Raw genomic sequence first — 17,258 nt, forward strand, 5'->3', positions numbered from 1 at the left:
TTCAAACACAGGCAAATACCATTGAATACTTCATGTGCTTAATTTGTGTTTCAAATTCATCTCGTGCTCAGCGGTGAAGGAAAACGTCGCGAGGAAACCTGCATGAGTTTAATTGCATCGAAATTCTGCCACAAGTGTATTCCACCAACCTGTATTGGAACAGCGTGGTGGAATGTGTTCCAAAAACTTTTCCTCAAAGGAAGAGAAGGCCTTAGCCCAGCAGTGGGAAATTTACAGATATTGTTTTTCTTTGTCTGTTGGCAATGTAATTACAGAAGCTTGCAATAACTCAAAATAATATTCCAGGTGATGTATCTCCCGACATACGAGCCATACGAAACTCTCACGTAATCGTCACGACTCCAGAGAAATGGGACGGCATCAGTCGCTCGTGGCAGACGCGGAACTACGTGAGGGACGTCGCTCTCATTGTAATCGACGAGATACACTTACTGGGGGAGGACAGAGGGCCAGTGCTGGAAGTTATTGTGTCCAGGTAATATATAATATATATAGACCTTTATATTAGTTTTTGTGAATGAAACAGTTTGTATAATTATTTCATCAATCATCGACTGTCTATAAAAACTGAATATATATAATAAATAAACATATACTAATGATATTACTAAAAAGTTATATGCCAAACTTAGATGAGGTATTGAGTTATCTATATTTAGATTCAAAATTCAATTATAATTTTGATTCAGGATGTAGTGCAATTTACCTTAGAATAAAATTAAAAATATATTGATATAACTTTAAAGAAAGGTCTTCTTTTTCTATCTTTAAATGCCTTTTTTAATATTACTTTAATGGAAAATTTATATTGATTGATTAAAAGATAAGGTAGGTACCACCCACTCATCAGTTATTCTACCGCCAAATAACAGTACTCAGTATTGTTGTGTCCCAGTATAAAGGGTGAGTGAGCCAGTGTAACTACAGGCACAAGGGACATAACATCTTAGTTCCCAAGGTTGGTGGCACATTGACGATGTAAAGAATAGTTAATAATTCTTACAGCGTTAATGTCTATGGGTGATGGTAACCACTTACCATCAGGTGGCCCATATGCTCGTCCGCCAACCTATACCATAAAAAAACCAACATCTCTATTTAAATAAAACTAGTTATACCGGATTTGAATCGCGTATATTTATTATTTTTGGCATCCCGACGTTTCGAGCACTTTACAGCGTTCGTGGTCACGGGTAAACGTCGGGATGCCAAAAATAATTAATATACGCGATTCAAATCCGGTATAACTAGTTTTATTTAAATGTGTAATAATCGCGAAAATTTAAGCCAACATCTCTAATCTGCAACATTTGATTTCCAGAACAAATTTCATCGAATCGCACACGTCCCGTCGTCTGCGTATCATCGGTCTGTCGACTGCCCTCGCGAACGCCAAGGACCTCGCCAATTGGTTGAACATCGGCGAAATGGGATTGTACAATTTCAGACCATCAGTCCGACCCGTTCCTTTGGAGGTAATTACTAATCTGATACAAAGTAGTATTGGCAAAAATATTTATGTATTTGTCATTTACTTCTCAAATTATTTGGCCTCTCCTTAAATATATAAAGTGATTTTTTTTATTTTGAATTCAGAGATTCCATCATAATACTAGCTCCCGCTCCTTTATACTCAGAGAAATATAATTTATTGAGTAGGCTTTTGAAGTCATCATGTTTCAACACAACTGAATGTTATGTTATCTAAAGGAACTCACTAGTTACTCTTTTGAAGTAAAATAGAATTGTATATGATTACTGAAATCATTTATTTATTTATTTATTTATTTAATGTCACACTGTATACATATCATTACAGGATTGTGCCCCAATTCGATATTACAGCACTTTAAAAAAACAAATTTAATACATCTAACCATGTTATAATAATATATATAATACTAAATTGTATATGATATATTCCAAGAAGCAACTATTGTGAGTTCACTCATACTGCAACAAAACAAATCAACTCTGTCAGCTATCGTATTGAGAGTATCATCATGTGTAATATCACGTAATATCATGTAATATCAAAGTGGGCCCGTAGTAATACGTGTGTTGTCAGGTGCACATCTCGGGGCACCCGGGGCGGCACTACTGCCCGCGCATGATGTCCATGAACAAGCCGACGTTCCACGCCGTGCGCGCGCACTCGCCGCACGCGCCCGCGCTCGTCTTCGTGTCCAGTCGCCGCCAGACGAGGTACCGCGCACATACTACTACCTATGCCTATATGTCACCTTTTCATCATCATCATCATCAACAGCCTGTAAATTCCCACTGCTGGGCTAAAGGTCTCCTCTCCCTTTGAGGAGAAGGTTTGGAACGTATTCCACCACGCTATTCCAATGCGGGTTGGTGGAATACACATGTGGCAGAATTTCTATGAAATTTGTCACATGCAGGTTTCCTCACGATGTTTTCCTTCACCGCTGAGCACGAGATGAATTATAAAGACAAATTAAGCACATGAATCAGCGGTGCTTGCCTGAGTTTGAACCCGCAATCATCGGTTAAGATGCACGCGTTCTAACCACTGAGCCATCTCGACTCGGCCATGTCATCTTTTCAAAGAAAATAAAAACAACTTATGTATATGTATCTTTGTGTGCGAGTGTGCGCGTGTTTTTGTGTGTGTGTGCGTGCGTGCTTGCGTGCGTGCGTGCGTGCGTTTGTGTGTGTAACGCTTTTCTTATTATCGAAAATATATAGACATATGTATATGTCGCAGCCAACTGGTTAAATCAGCCAGCTGATTAAGCAGCTAGCCGCTTAATTAAACGCCAAACTGTTCAATCATGGAAATTTCAATAAATACACCATCCCTAGCTGAGAAAACGTTCGACTGCAGAAAAAGTTTTGGAGGTTATAAATTATATACAAAATGCTAGGGTGACCATGAATAACGCTTGCGGTTTAGTAAATTGCTCCAGGAGGAGGCGATATAGAGGGAGAGAAGGGAGTCGGGACTATCTATATATATATCGCTTTCATGTAGTCGATTACTGTCACTTTATTTACAGATTAACAGCATTGGACTTGATAGCGTATCTAGCTGCTGAAGACAATCCGAAACAGTGGCTGCACATGCAAGAAGCAGAGATGGAGCAAATCCTGTCGAATATTCGAGAGTCGAATCTCAAACTTACCTTAGCGTTCGGTATTGGAATCCATCACGCTGGTCTGCATGAGAAGGATCGTACTACGGTGGAAGAATTGTTCATCAACCAAAAGATTCAGGTATGAATGATTGCTTCCTATTTTATCTTAATTATAACATTCTAATGCTCTTCATGCAATAATCTTAATACTCTTTATATTTTTCACGCCATCGACGTGATATGCACGTCCTTTCAGTCAAATCAAATCAAATCAAATCAATTTTATTCAAGTAAACTTCACAATGAAGCGTTTTTGAATCGTCAATAATCAAATACTACCACCGTTTCGGAAAGCAGCTTCTAGCGAGAAGAAACGGCAAGAAACTCGCATAGTTGCTCTTTTCAAATAAACACATTTACAATGTTGTTATTGACAGTAATTAGCGTCCTATCATGGAACCCGAGCCTAACTTCAGGCGTTTCTCTCTAAAAAGTACTCTTTTAATGAATAGTATGATTTATTTATTAATTTAGTCTTAATAATATTTTTAAATTTAAAAAATGGTAAATTGAGTCCTTTTTAATATTCTTAATGATACAAATTATACTGCGTACCTTCGCTCCCGTTTCAACCTTCTTCCTCCTCCAACACGTTCCAGACGTTCCTGTATTACTTCAGAGTTAGAAGTGCCTAGATATAATACAAAGTTTCTGCTTAACTCCTTCACGGTACGTGCAGCAAATCTCTGGAACAGTCTCCCAAAATCCATACAAAACAGTCCAAACATCAACCTCTTTAAAAAAAGAGTAAAAGAGCACTTTCTCTCACAACTTTCATAAATTTGACAAATTTACTATTATCTTTTTTTTTTATTTTTACTGTAGATATATTTATAATATTTGTGTAGTTAGATGTAGTAATATTTAGTATATATGTATTTATTATATTATGGATATTTATGTAAGCGTAATACATATTATATTAAAATTATTTTATATTATATATATTATATTATTAACAAAACAAAATTACTTTTATAACAATTTTATTGGAAGGATATAAAATAATAATCAATTTTAAAAGCAATCTGTCAGCTTGACGCGTGGCGTTCGGAAAGTCACACTAATTCTCCTTATAATGTTATATTAAATTTTTTTCATTTATATAATATTACTAAAAGTATCTAATGTTGCACTATTTATACCTGCTATATAACACTATCTCTTACAGCTGCGGGTTGGCTGGAAGAAATTTCTTTTAGAAATAAGCCCGCCATTGAGAACAATAATTTCATGTGTAAAATTACCATGGAAAATTTCTCAGTGCAATAAAGAGTATTATATATATTTTTTTGTAAACTTTCCGTTAGCACTTGTACTAAACTATTCTTCGTGTTCAAAAGTCTGTTGGTGGTAGTGACCACTTACCATCGGGTGATCCATTTGTCCGTCCGCTACATATAAATTAATTAACAATTACTAAACTATAGTAAATATTAGTATTTTTGAAATATGTAAGCATTTGTTAATTAAAGTGTTCTCTTCCAAAATAGGTTCTAATTTGCACAGCAACACTCGCCTGGGGCGTCAATTTTCCCGCACATTTAGTGGTCATCAAAGGCACAGAATACTTCGACGGGAAGCAGAAGAGATACGTGGATATGCCCATTACGGATGTGCTGCAAATGATGGGAAGAGCTGGTCGACCACAGGTCAGATATTTGTCTTCAAAAGTTGGCATATTTTGCGATTTTTACATAGATTTGTATTTATAAATTATTCAAATGTTTCCAGTAAATTAATTAAAAAAATTGAACACTAACTGTAGATGTAAAATCAGACCGGCTGCAGTTTATTTATAATATTTTGATAGTCTATGAATACTCTTGAACGTATTTGTTAAAGTGGATTAATTATTCCAATACTTTCTCCCAGTAGGAATCCTAATTACGTAAATAGCCTAAAATCTAGATAACAGACTCTTTTACTAAACTATTAACCATATAAAAGTACATTAAATCTTCTGGAGTTACGATAATCTAGTCCACTTGTTACAATCAAGATGAAAATTTAAAATGAGATGAAAATTTAAAATGAGATGAAAATTTAAAATGGAATTTATCCATAAATAAGAATCTAAATCATACAAATCGTATTACAAGTTTTGATCGATTCAGACATCATATGATTTGTTTCCTCTCGCCAGTACGACAATGAAGGAGTTGCCGTAGTATTAGTTCACGATCAGAAGAAAAACTTCTACAAGAAGTTCCTCTACGAGCCGTTCCCGGTCGAATCCAGCTTACTTGAAGTCTTAGCTGATCATTTGAATGCTGAAATTGTGGCTGGTAATGTTACTAAGCATTAATTACGTCATTTACTAATTTCTTTACTTAAATATTCTTCTTGTTATAAATGCAATATTTTAGAGGGATGTTTGTAAATTAAGCAAGATCAGTTGAACGCATCAGAATGACATTTGGCACATTAATATTATATTATGGATTGGCAATGCCACACGCGCGAATGTGCCTCCGAAAACTATTAATAAAATAAATAAATGCTGGTAAAACATTCACCGTTGAAACAATTATGATGAAATTGTTAATTGTGGTTACTTGTTCTGCCACGAACGTTCCTGAACAAATAAAAAACAAGAATTGTTTTTACTTTGTATGTTTGTTTATAGAACTTTTATGTTTACTGTATGTTTGTTATTATTTTTATTTATTTTTTTGATTTTATTTTTTTAATTTTAAATAGAGATGGGCCAACTGATGGTAAGTGGTCACCATCACCCATAGACAATGACGCTGTAAGAAATATTAACTATTCCTTACATCGTCAATGCGCCATCAACCTTGGGAACTAAGTTGTTATGTTCCTTGTGCCTGTAGTTACACTGGCTCACTCACCCTTCAAACCGGAACACAACAATACTGAGTACTGTTATTTAGCGGTAGAATAACTGATGAGTGGGTGGTATCTACCCAGACGGGCTTGCACAAAGCCTTACCACCAAGTAATATTTAATATATAACATCTATATTTTAAATAACAAACATTCTATTTAGGTCCTTATACCACTCGATGCAGGGATGAGTAGCTAGTGAAATATACTTATGATATAGTAACACTTATTAATATTAAAATTTCAGGCACGGTTCAAAGTAAACAAGACATTCTAGACTATTTGACTTGGACGTATTTCTTCCGTCGCTTGCTAAAGAACCCGTCGTACTACAACCTCGAGAGTTTGGAACCACAAGACATTAACTACTATTTATCGAACTTAGTGCAAACGTCGCTCGACGCACTCGTTAACGCCAATTGTGTGGAAATTGAAGAGGTAAACTCATAATATACACACATAATTACCATATACCCTAACTAATATTATAAACACAAAAGTGACAATAAAAGAGAGAACTGTTGTGTTTTTGTTACGCTCTAAGGTCTAAACTACGAACGATCATAATCATGCCTAATAGTCAAATCAAATCAAATCAAAATAAACTTTATTCAAGTAGGCTTTTATAAGCACTTTTGAATCGTCATTTTACAATTAAGTGAAGCAACCACCGGTTCGGAAAGTAGATTCTACCGAGAAGAACCGGCAAGAAACTCAGCGGTTACTCTTTTTTAACATTTAAAAAATACATGTTAGTTAAATACAATTATTTAAATTAATATATCCTGCGTGGAAGTCAACAGGTATTAGCTTCACGCTTTTTTATCATCTATAAAATCTTGTATTGAATAATATGCTGAGTAATAAAGATACACAAAATGACATAGGGTACCTAATACCTCCTCAATTTTTCGAATAACCGTGATATGAATAATTACTGGATAAAGACTTTTTTCCCATAAATGGGCATATATTCACTAAGTCGATAGTTAACACTCACGTGCCTAAGGGTTGTAAAGACTCACAGCCCTCATAGTCTTAACATCCGAAATAGATCCAACCCAAGCTGTAATACATCATGCCTAAGTTATTCTTCTTTGAAATTTTGGAAAATCGATTAAAAAGGTACCAAATGAATTGTTATATTTATTTTCAGGATCAACGAACAGTCCACTCTACCTGGATGGGTCGTATAGCCTCATACTACTACCTGTCCCACAAAACGATGGCGCACTTCAATATGAACTTACAAAGCAATCTCACTTTGGACAATCTCTTGAGAATTCTGTCCGACGCGGAGGAGTATGCGACGCTACCCGTGCGCCACAACGAAGACATTCTCAATGGGTAAGTTTTGTTTTAAACTCATTATGTAAGTTACAGAATGAGTAAGAACATTTGCATCTTAACCGATGGTTGCGGGTTCAAACCTAGGCACCATTTGAATATTCATGTGCTGAATTTGTGTTTATAATTCATCTCGAGCTCGCCGGAGAAGGTAAACATCGTGAGGAAACCTGCATGTGTCTAAATAGAAATTCTGCCACGTTTGTATTCCACCAACCCGCATTGGAACAACGTAGTGGAATATATCCAAAACTTCTCCACAAAGGAGAGAGAAGAGGAGGCCTTAGCTAAGCAGTGGGAAATTTACAGGCTGTTGTTCTAGTTGTTCTATGTATGTTACAGAAGAAGTATTCAATTTAACATACGAGAGATATACACTGGAGTTTTGTTATATATATTTTTAGAACCAGAAGTAGGAAGTAGGTTAACCTCTAAAACAATTATCTTTAATTTATAATAACAATCAATCTACCACAAAAGAAAAACATTTAGTCTACAAAACAAATAACCATCAATAATCACATTACACCGTAATAATTATAATTGCAATTCTCAATGTGTCAACTACAAATCTCCCGCCTTTTTTTTTTTTAAATAGGGAAGCTGTATGACTTGACGCTGATGTTGCTTGTTTATTCCAACAATATTATTAATTCTTTCTCAGCGAATTAGCCCAACAATGTCGCCTGCCTGTAGACTCTCTATCCCTGGACTCGTCCAACGTGAAAGCGTTCCTTCTTCTGCAAGCGCATTTGACGAGACTGACGCTACCCAACACCGACTATCTGACTGACACTAAGTCGGTTTTGGATCAAACTATAAGGATCATTCAGGTAATTTTCTCATTAAATAAATAATGCGAAAAATAAAATGTCAATTATTGTAATCAGTATATATTATGAGTTTAAAAATTGTTATTTCCTAACGAAAGCTCAAAATAATACGTAATTTATCCAAGAATCCATGAATAAAAATGGCATTTTTTAAACGTTTGTCACGTGACACAAAACGCTCTTGATTGGCCGGGCCTATGATGAAGTCACTTGCTTTTTAACCTTGATTGTCTACTTATTAAAATATAGGCAAATGAAGTCACCGACCCCATAGCAGCGCCATATCGTCCTAGTAGCGTTTTCGGTCGCTATTTAAACATGGAACTTTTAATTTGATATGTTTCGATAACTATGTAGTAGAATTAAAAAAAAAATAACTTTCACTGGGTTCCTTAACCTCTGCATCTAAATAATATAAAATATATTTTAATACCAGTGAAATAGCCTATTGTATATTCTATTTTGATGAATACAACTAATTTCGTTAACTGTTTGGAAATAAATATTTATGTTAGCATTAATTACTATTTTTCACTGAAAAATATAATTTTAAAAAGTTCCTCTTGATATATAAAATTTACTTTCAGGCCATGATAGATACATCAGCGGAGAACGGCTGGCTTGCTGTATGTTTGTCCTGCCAGATATTAATGCAGTGCATCGTGCAAGCGAGGTGGCCTTCCGACTCCCCGCTGACCACGCTCCCGCACATAGAGTCCCAACATCTATACATATTCTCGCACATGGAAAGGGACTCCAAAAAGCCATGTACGATGTTAAATGGCTTGAAAGTTGCCTGTATGAGGAACTATGAACTGCTAGCCAAGTATATGAGGAGGGAATTTGAAGAGGTTGAAATTGAACAAGTTCATCGGGTGAGTTGAAGATTCATAAAATATATTTCAAATATATTAATACGAAATAAGACATGGAAGCTAGTTAAATATGGTGCCTTTGAAATGGATTGAATTTTTAAGAATAATATAATGTAATTGTCAACAGGCAATATGCGATTTACCGTCTCTGAACATAACTATACACGTCCGAGGATTGTGGTTCGACGCAGACCACGAACAAGACAAGAAACTTAAGCAACCACCTGCCAAGGATCAGTGGACACCTTTACACGCTGATCAGGTAAATTTCAATGATTGTTCATCGTCACACACGGGACATCATCATCAACATAATCAGCCCAGCATCAGCGATAGGGACATGAAATAAATACAATTTGAGATAAATCCAAGGAATTGGATCAACATAAAATCTCCATAGCGTTGTGTTAATGAATGGAAATTTATAAAGTTGTAGGTATAGTACGACACAACTTAGATGTAGCATCGGCAAAATTCGTAAAACCGATCACATCCGAATTAAGTACGCTATCCCAAATTATCAATATTTATTTCTCATGCGAATATGATCTTTGCACAAGCGTAATAACTTGTAACATCATATGACCTAATATATTCGTCAATTTGACGCGTCGATTTACATGCACTCGCTTTCTCTGACGCGTGAATCTATAGCGACGAATAGCGTCGAATGGCGCGATGGGGAGCTATTTCTATTGGTTGTGTAAATCGGCAGTAATCGGTTTTATTTTCATTCCATTGCATTTTCCGATGCTACATCTAATTTGTGTCTTACTATACTTGTTGTACTAAAACTAATATAAAAGTGAAAGTGAAAGTGGCAGCCTGTAAATTTCCCACTACTGAGATAAGGCCTCCTCTTCCATTAAGGAGAGGGCTTGGAACATATTCCACCACGCTGTTCCAATGCGGGTTGGTGGAATGCACATGTGGCAGAATTTCGAAGAAATTAGGCACATGCAGGTTTCCTCACGATGTTTTCCTTCACCGCCGAGCACGAGATGAATTATAACACAAATTAAGCACATATATAAAGTGGTGCTTGCCTGGGTTTGAACCCGCAATCATCGTTTAAGATGCACGCGTTCTAACCACTGGGCCATCTCGACTCAAAAAAAAACTAATATACTCGCCAGGAATATACCCTCGTGATAGACATGAACAGGCGCGGCGGGAACGCCAACAACGTGCTGTGCCCGAGGTTCCCGCGCGGGAAGAACGAAGGCTGGTTCCTCACCCTCGGCGCCGTCGACAGCGGAGAGCTACAAGCCCTCAAGCGAGTCGCCGCCAAGGGAACCACGCACCTCACCTTCTATACCCCTCCCAACACTGGTAAGTAATAAGCACTTGGGTCAAATCTAGGTAATTTCGACACATTCACATGTTTAATGTTTACTTGATGTGGGCAAACAAAAAGTTATAAGAAATTATTTAACAATAATGAAACAACGCTCTCTCTAAAAGTGTGGGAATAGAGAATACACATGTACATTGTATTTTATGCATTAAATGTCAACTAACACAATGTAAAAAAATTATATAGTGAATAACCACCAACAGAATATATCAGAAGTTGATTGATAATGGCCTCAATTTATTGCGATATTCATGAGTTACTTTACTTCTTAATCTAATATAAATCCTTTTAAATACCCTGAAAAAAATATTTTTTTATGGAATATGTTTGCGGACGAGCATATGGGCCACCTGATGGTAAGTGGTCACCATCACCCATAGACAATGACGCTGTAAAAAATATTAACTATTCCTTACATCGTCAATGCGCCACCAACCATGGGAACTAAGATGCTTTGCTCACTCACCCTTCAAACCGGAACACAACAATACTGCGTACTGTTGTTAAGTGGTAGAATATCTGATGAGTGGGTGGTACCTACCCATAGTAAATATTAAATTACTTGATCATTTTCTTGTATTTCAGGGAGAATTATATATACTGTGTATATAATGAGCGACAGTTACTTAGGATTGGATCAGCAGTACGATCTACAATTTGAAGTGATTGATCCACTACCAGCGGAAACAGTGGAGAAAGTGTATGACACTATTGATAAAGTAATCATGGAATGATATTGTTCACTATTTAAAAATAAATTATTTTTATAAATTATTGTAATTTGTTTTATTTGTCTATACTCAATGGGGATATAGATATGTTGATTGCGATATTATATGTTCAATATAAATAAAGACAAAATTGAATTACTTACTAGATGAAATGTCAATTGTTTGGTTGTCAATTAATGTTGATTTTTGTAAATCTACATGATGAAGCTGGATGTTAAATTTTGAATGAATGTAACTTTTTTGATTGGTTCTAATATGACATAACAATAACTATATTCTAAAGGATATGACAGGTTGGAAAAGAAAAATGACTATATATTTTATAAAGAAGTAATCAAACTACTTGGTTGTAAATATTTTTGATAAAACACAGATAACAATAAAACGACATATAATTTTTAACATATATTAAACAACAACGAAATTACTTTAGAGAATAATGATAATAAAATTAACATATTACAAAGTTTACAACATTGAGTAGTATGTTAAACAGATATAAAAAACTTCAATAAGCTATTATGTGAAACAATAATTACAGAGATAGGTAGTAAGAAGTCACTATCAAATATGTATTCATATTCAAACCTTTGTTAGTAGTAAACAGTTAGAAAAGTAAAGTCATTATTAAGTAAGTTATAATAGTCATTCAGAATGCAAGAAGAAAGAGTGAAGTAAGGATAGAATAATTGTTAAATTAAATCAACATAACATTCAATCTAAAATAAAACTTATTCTTTATAATTACAAAAATCTTAATTACATTTTATTTATTTTAAAAATAAAATTAACCTTATAAAGCTAACATTGGCGTATTAAAATATTTATAATTCAACTATCTTTTTTTTCTATATATCTAAACATTAATATTCACATTTTACAGAAAAATATATTTTATAATAAATATGTAGCAGTTATTTGAGAAATATCTAAAGAGTCTGCAGTATTCATAGTATAGGTAATAAGAAGAATAGTATAGGATATTTATACAGCAGTAGTAGTACCTCCAGGTAGAGAAATATTTTGTTTATACATTAAGCCCTTGTTATAACAAACATTATAAACTTTATAATAACAGAAATAGAAAAATAATATTCTATGTGTATAAAAAACAAAACATCTTACATCTAATATAATGTACTATTGAACTGATGTTTTAAAACACAAGTTTTTTATCTTCATTAATCACCTAATCTCTACTACTGAGAAATACTATACTAAAGACATTAATTCCAAATAAATGTATATACAAAAATGCTATAATCTGATAATTAGCTTATATTTAACTTATTTTTTATTAAGCCACTATTTTCGATATTCAAAGACAAATGCTATTGATGTGATGACTTTTTTTTGATGCAACACAATTTTTTTTTGAGTAAAGAGATGATCATGATTATTTTTTTATTAGTAAATGTCATCACAGGAGATCAAATTACATCCAACACTCAAACAATGTCAAATATTGTTGGAGTGTCGGCATCATGTTATTTATGCTTTCTTTCATATTCAATGGCCCTCGCCTCTGAGATGAGCTGCCTTTCCCTTGTGAGTATTCCATCGAGTTGATTTGTGAAAGCTTCGAAAGAGAATTTAGTTTCAAATCTTTTCCTTCCTGCTTCACCTAGTCTTTCACATAATTCTGGATTCACAATTAACATGCTCATTGCATCAGCAAATGACTGACAGTTTGGTTCGCAAAGAAATCCTGTAACATCATTGACAATAGTCTCTGTCGGACCTCCACTATTGACTGCAATAACTGGCTTACTATAATACATTGCTTCTAAAGGCACTATTCCAAAGTGTTCATTTGAGGGTGTGTATATTAATGCTTTACAATTATATAAGAGAGATACTTTTTCTACATCTTTAGGAGATTTCATGAATGTAACTTTGTCCACTAGGTCCAGTTCTGATGCAAGGTCTGTAAGTTCCATAAAATGTTCTATATTTTCCAAATTAATAGGATCAAAACCACCAGCCATTATTAAATGAACTCTATCCCAGTCTGAGTCATCAATAATATTTTTTAATTCTGCTAATGATTGTAAAGCTAACTTTAAATTCTTTTTTCTTTCATATCTGTTTATTGAGAGGAAAGTAAACTTGTCACTTCCCACAGGTACAATCTCTTTCAAGGATTTTGGTACAGTTCTCTTAAAGAATTCTGTATTTATTGACGGATAGCATATATCAGGGACATCTTTGATTTTTTGAAATGCATCTTGATATACTCTGGCTGTGTATTTACTGTTCACCAGAACTTTATCTGCACGAGCTGTAGTAAATTCTTCCAACCAATTTAATGGAGCTCTGTACACTTTCTTCAGTAAACCACCTTCAGATGTAAGAAGTTTATCCGGATGATGACAGTAAAATACTACTCTAAAAGGTCCTCTGGCTAATTTTAAAAATGGAATGCATAATGATATTAGATCACAGAAAATTATCGTTGGCTCTTCTGCTGGAATGACATACCAAGCTAAATAGACAGCGGCGAACATCATACGAGCGTACGCGCACGCTGCTTTGAATCTACCAAATATAGAACGTGGAATCCAATCGCCAATTACAGTCACGGGAAAAGTCCCATCTTTGGTTTCGGCGAAGCAGTGCGAAGGATCATGGTGATTTGTGTAAAAAGCGACTTCGTGGCCTTTGCTTTTAAAGGCCAATGCGGCATCTAACACTAAACGCTCAGCCCCACCAATGCCTAAATCCGGGTGGAGAAATAATATCTTAACCATTTTAACTTAATTGGATTTACTTAAGAATATCGTCACAGCTACACTGTAAAATGTAAATTAAAATTTTGCCGACATATTACAGAATTGATTTTTTTTCTAAATTTCAGACATTTCAGTTATCCTTCAATGTCACTTGTCAACTTCCAATTTCGCCAATACCACCATTGAATTTCATTTGGAAAAGGCAAAGTAATAAAATATACAGCCATACTTTAGTATTATTTTTTTACAAATTCGGTTTCGTAAAGCATTGTACAAGCCCTCTTGGGGGTATTACCCATTTATTATTTATATTACTTTTCCGTCTTTATGTACACACTATACAGCCAAACAGCAATACTGTGTAATCTTATGTTTAGTTCGATGATTGAGTTAACCAGAAAGAAAATTACGAGTACTACGGACATAACATCTCAATTTCCAAGGTGCATTGACAAATAACTGCGAAATATTGTCATAACGAATACCGTAGAGGATGTATTAACGATGTACAACCGATAACTAGCGATTATGCGATAGTATTACGACACTATACATCTAAATTTTATTATATTTGTGGTAAGAATAAAAGAATTACTTAACACATTTTACTTGGTGGTAGGGCTTTGTGCAAGCCCGTCTGGGTAGGTACCACCCACTCATCAGTTATTCTACCGCCAAACAACAGTACTCAGTATTGCTGTGTTCCGGTCTGAAGGGTGAGTGAGCCAGTGTAACTACAGGCACAAGGGACATAACATCTTAGTTCCCAAGGTTGGTGGCACATTGACGATGTAAGGAATAGTTAATAATTCTTACAGCGTTAATGTCTATGGGCGATGGTGACCACTTACCATCAGGTGGCCCATATGCTCGTCCGCCAACCTATACCATAAAAAAAAAAAGCAGAAACGTTTAAATTTCTCATACTGATTAAGAAAATCACTATTAGAAATACTGTTTATACTGTTATACATATATTGTTATTATTGTTATATATACATTATACTGTTTATACTGTAAATTTTATCGTGGTTTAGAGAAAAAAAATTACTTAAAAGCTTCCCCTCTGGGTTAAAAATTGTGTGACTTCGGATCCTTAAAAAAAAGAGCGTACTCCTTCCTTAAAGGCCGGTAACGCACCTGCAAGCCCCGCAGATGTCTATGGGCGGTGGTAATCTAATCACTTTCCATCAGGTGAGCCTCGTGCTCGTTTGCCCCCTATAACATAAAAGAAGTCGTCGGTTATCTTTTAAATAAATGTATAAATTATGTATAACCCTGGCTACGGCCCTGAGTGTGGCGTTACACTATTGATGGCCCAAAAGCCGATGGTTTTGTATGCAAAATAATAATAATAAAAAAAAGTAAAAGTAAAGTAACAGGTAAATTACCTACTGCTGGACTAAGGCCTCCTCTCCCATTAAGGAGAGGGTTTTGAAAATATTCCACCGCACTGTTCCAATGAAGGCAATCCACCAAGGATTGCACATGTGGCAGAATTTCGATGAAATTAGACACATGCAGGTTTCCTTACGATGTTTTCCTTCACCGCCGAGCACCAGATGATTTACAAAACGCACAAGCACATATATATAGTGGTGCTTACCTGGGTTGGAACCCAAAATCATCGATTAAGATGCACATGTTCTAACCACTGGGCAATCTCGGCTCTTTGAGAGCCAACCGCCTACGGTGTTTCTTTTACTAAAGATACACCATAGGCCGTTGGGATTGACAATTATTGTAAATGGATAGGCTAACTAATGCAAGCCATCTTATAGACCACTGAATACACTCAGTTAAAAATATATCCGATAAAACTAATTCGCTATTTATAATTATATAAGTAGATCCTTATTTAACTATTCATGAAATTTTCAAAGCAAACAATTTCGCAATTGATCTTATTATGAATTTGATAAAAAACTTATTACATTTACTATGTTATCTTATTGTTAAAACTACTATCTTACTGATTTTATATATGAGATAAAAGAATGGGGTTTTTGATTTTTATTATGTTACAATCATAAATAATAAACCAGTCCAAAATAAATTATATATATTTTATATTGATAAAAAATTACAATTCATCTTTTCTCTCAATTTTAACGAGATCTACATGGAATGTTAATGTTGCTGATTTTGGTATTTTTGGTGGAGCACCTGCTTCTCCATACGCCAATTCTGGTGGAATGACTAATTTCCTTTGTTCTCCTTCACACATACCAATCAGCCCTTGATCCCAGCCTTTAATAACTTGGCCAGAACCAAGAGTGAAGGTAAGTGGATTACCTCTTGGAATGGAACTATCAAATTCCGTGCCATCGTCTAATGTTCCCTAAAAACAAAAGTAAATGTAACATTTCATATTAAACATATAACACAATATTATCTGTATTTGAGTGGGTGTATGTGTGTGAATGTGTATAAAAAGCTTCTCACTTTGGTGAAAGAAAACATTAAGAAAGAATCTACATTAAGATCATTTATGAAATTATGTCACCAATACTCAATAAAACCATAGCAGTGTTATAAAAAAAATGTCCAAAACCTTTGTCAAAAGCATCTAAAGAGATGTATTACTATAAAATCAATAGCTTGTAATGTAAGTATCGCGACATAAAAGGTATTTTAATTTACATTTATATGTATACAAAATAATTCTGTTCTACATGGTTATGTGCATTAATATGGTATGGGATGGGACCTAAGCAATCTTTGCATTTATATTTTTTTTTATAATGTGAGTTATTACAAAAATAATAGTAAAGTTCGTATAATTCATTTTGTTCATTGGAATATAACTAAGTTCGATTAAAGTACTATAGTAATCAATGAGCAATAATGTCGATAATACACAAATTTTTACTATTATATGAAATAAGTTCTTACTGTATAATGCATATGCAGGAGATCGCCTTTTTTGCTCTTCGTAGGACATTCTGCAGGTCTTTTCTTAACACCTATTTGTAATTTCCTGGGTGCATCAGAAGCGACGACTACATGTTCAAAAAGTGTCATTAAAATTAATAGAAATAAAGCTATTTTACAAAGATTAAGTAACGTTGTCTTCATTATTTTTCCTTTTTGTGGCTTATCAAAAAATAATGTAATTACTTGAACTTAAACTTATGTATACTTTAATCATTCAAGTAAGTTATACACCAAATATCCGATAAAGATTTTAATGATAACTTGACAACTGTGAAACTGTTATTTGTCATATCAGAATCAGTCCACACTCCACAGACATTCATATAGTAATTTTATAATTTTTTCTCTAAACTTATTATAGTTTTTAACTTAGATTTTCAATAAAAATGAAATCCAAATCTCCATTTTAG

The 17,258-nt window shown here is 34.4% G+C and overlaps 3 protein-coding genes across 3 annotated transcripts in view; 1 reads left to right on the forward strand and 2 right to left on the reverse strand.

Annotated features, from left to right (window-relative positions):
- Window positions 1–11,223, forward strand: part of LOC124538693 (activating signal cointegrator 1 complex subunit 3) — a 28,639-nt gene extending 17,416 nt beyond the window's left edge. Inside the window, exons 26-38 of the mRNA XM_047115831.1 lie at window positions 307–496; window positions 1,343–1,496; window positions 2,090–2,226; window positions 3,048–3,264; window positions 4,679–4,837; window positions 5,332–5,473; window positions 6,284–6,474; window positions 7,193–7,383; window positions 8,048–8,216; window positions 8,804–9,091; window positions 9,219–9,353; window positions 10,228–10,423; window positions 11,034–11,223. Coding sequence (XP_046971787.1) covers window positions 307–496; window positions 1,343–1,496; window positions 2,090–2,226; window positions 3,048–3,264; window positions 4,679–4,837; window positions 5,332–5,473; window positions 6,284–6,474; window positions 7,193–7,383; window positions 8,048–8,216; window positions 8,804–9,091; window positions 9,219–9,353; window positions 10,228–10,423; window positions 11,034–11,182 — 2,318 coding nt within the window. The 3' untranslated portion in view covers window positions 11,183–11,223. The remainder of the gene's footprint in view (window positions 1–306; window positions 497–1,342; window positions 1,497–2,089; window positions 2,227–3,047; window positions 3,265–4,678; window positions 4,838–5,331; window positions 5,474–6,283; window positions 6,475–7,192; window positions 7,384–8,047; window positions 8,217–8,803; window positions 9,092–9,218; window positions 9,354–10,227; window positions 10,424–11,033) is intronic.
- A 409-nt stretch (window positions 11,224–11,632) lies between these two features.
- Window positions 11,633–14,045, reverse strand: LOC124538859 (alpha-1,3/1,6-mannosyltransferase ALG2). The gene has a single exon (XM_047116093.1). It carries the CDS (start codon window positions 13,927–13,929, stop codon window positions 12,667–12,669), a length of 1,263 nt encoding a protein of 420 aa, XP_046972049.1. The 5' UTR covers window positions 13,930–14,045; the 3' UTR covers window positions 11,633–12,666.
- Window positions 14,046–15,958: 1,913 nt separating this feature from the next.
- On the reverse strand, window positions 15,959–17,133 carry LOC124538806 (peptidyl-prolyl cis-trans isomerase FKBP2). Its single transcript, XM_047116012.1, has 2 exons — window positions 16,807–17,133; window positions 15,959–16,252 (listed from the first exon to the last, which is right to left on the reverse strand). Exons 1-2 carry the CDS (start codon window positions 16,987–16,989, stop codon window positions 15,995–15,997), a joined length of 441 nt encoding a protein of 146 aa, XP_046971968.1. The 5' UTR covers window positions 16,990–17,133; the 3' UTR covers window positions 15,959–15,994.
- Window positions 17,134–17,258: the final 125 nt, after the last annotated feature.

The sequence above is a fragment of the Vanessa cardui genome, chromosome 21, assembly GCF_905220365.1.
Source record: "Vanessa cardui chromosome 21, ilVanCard2.1, whole genome shotgun sequence".
Taxonomy (NCBI): Eukaryota; Metazoa; Arthropoda; class Insecta; order Lepidoptera; family Nymphalidae; genus Vanessa; species Vanessa cardui.

Coding starts and splice junctions, on each gene's coding strand:
- LOC124538806 (XM_047116012.1), bottom strand. CDS start 16,989: ATGAAGACAACGTTACTTAATCTTTGTAAAATAGCTTTATTTCTATTA. Junction 16,253..16,806: donor TCCTGCATATGCATTATACA/GTAAGAACTTAT, acceptor TTTTGTTTTTAG/GGAACATTAGACGATGGCAC.
- LOC124538859 (XM_047116093.1), bottom strand. CDS start 13,929: ATGGTTAAGATATTATTTCTCCACCCGGATTTAGGCATTGGTGGGGCT.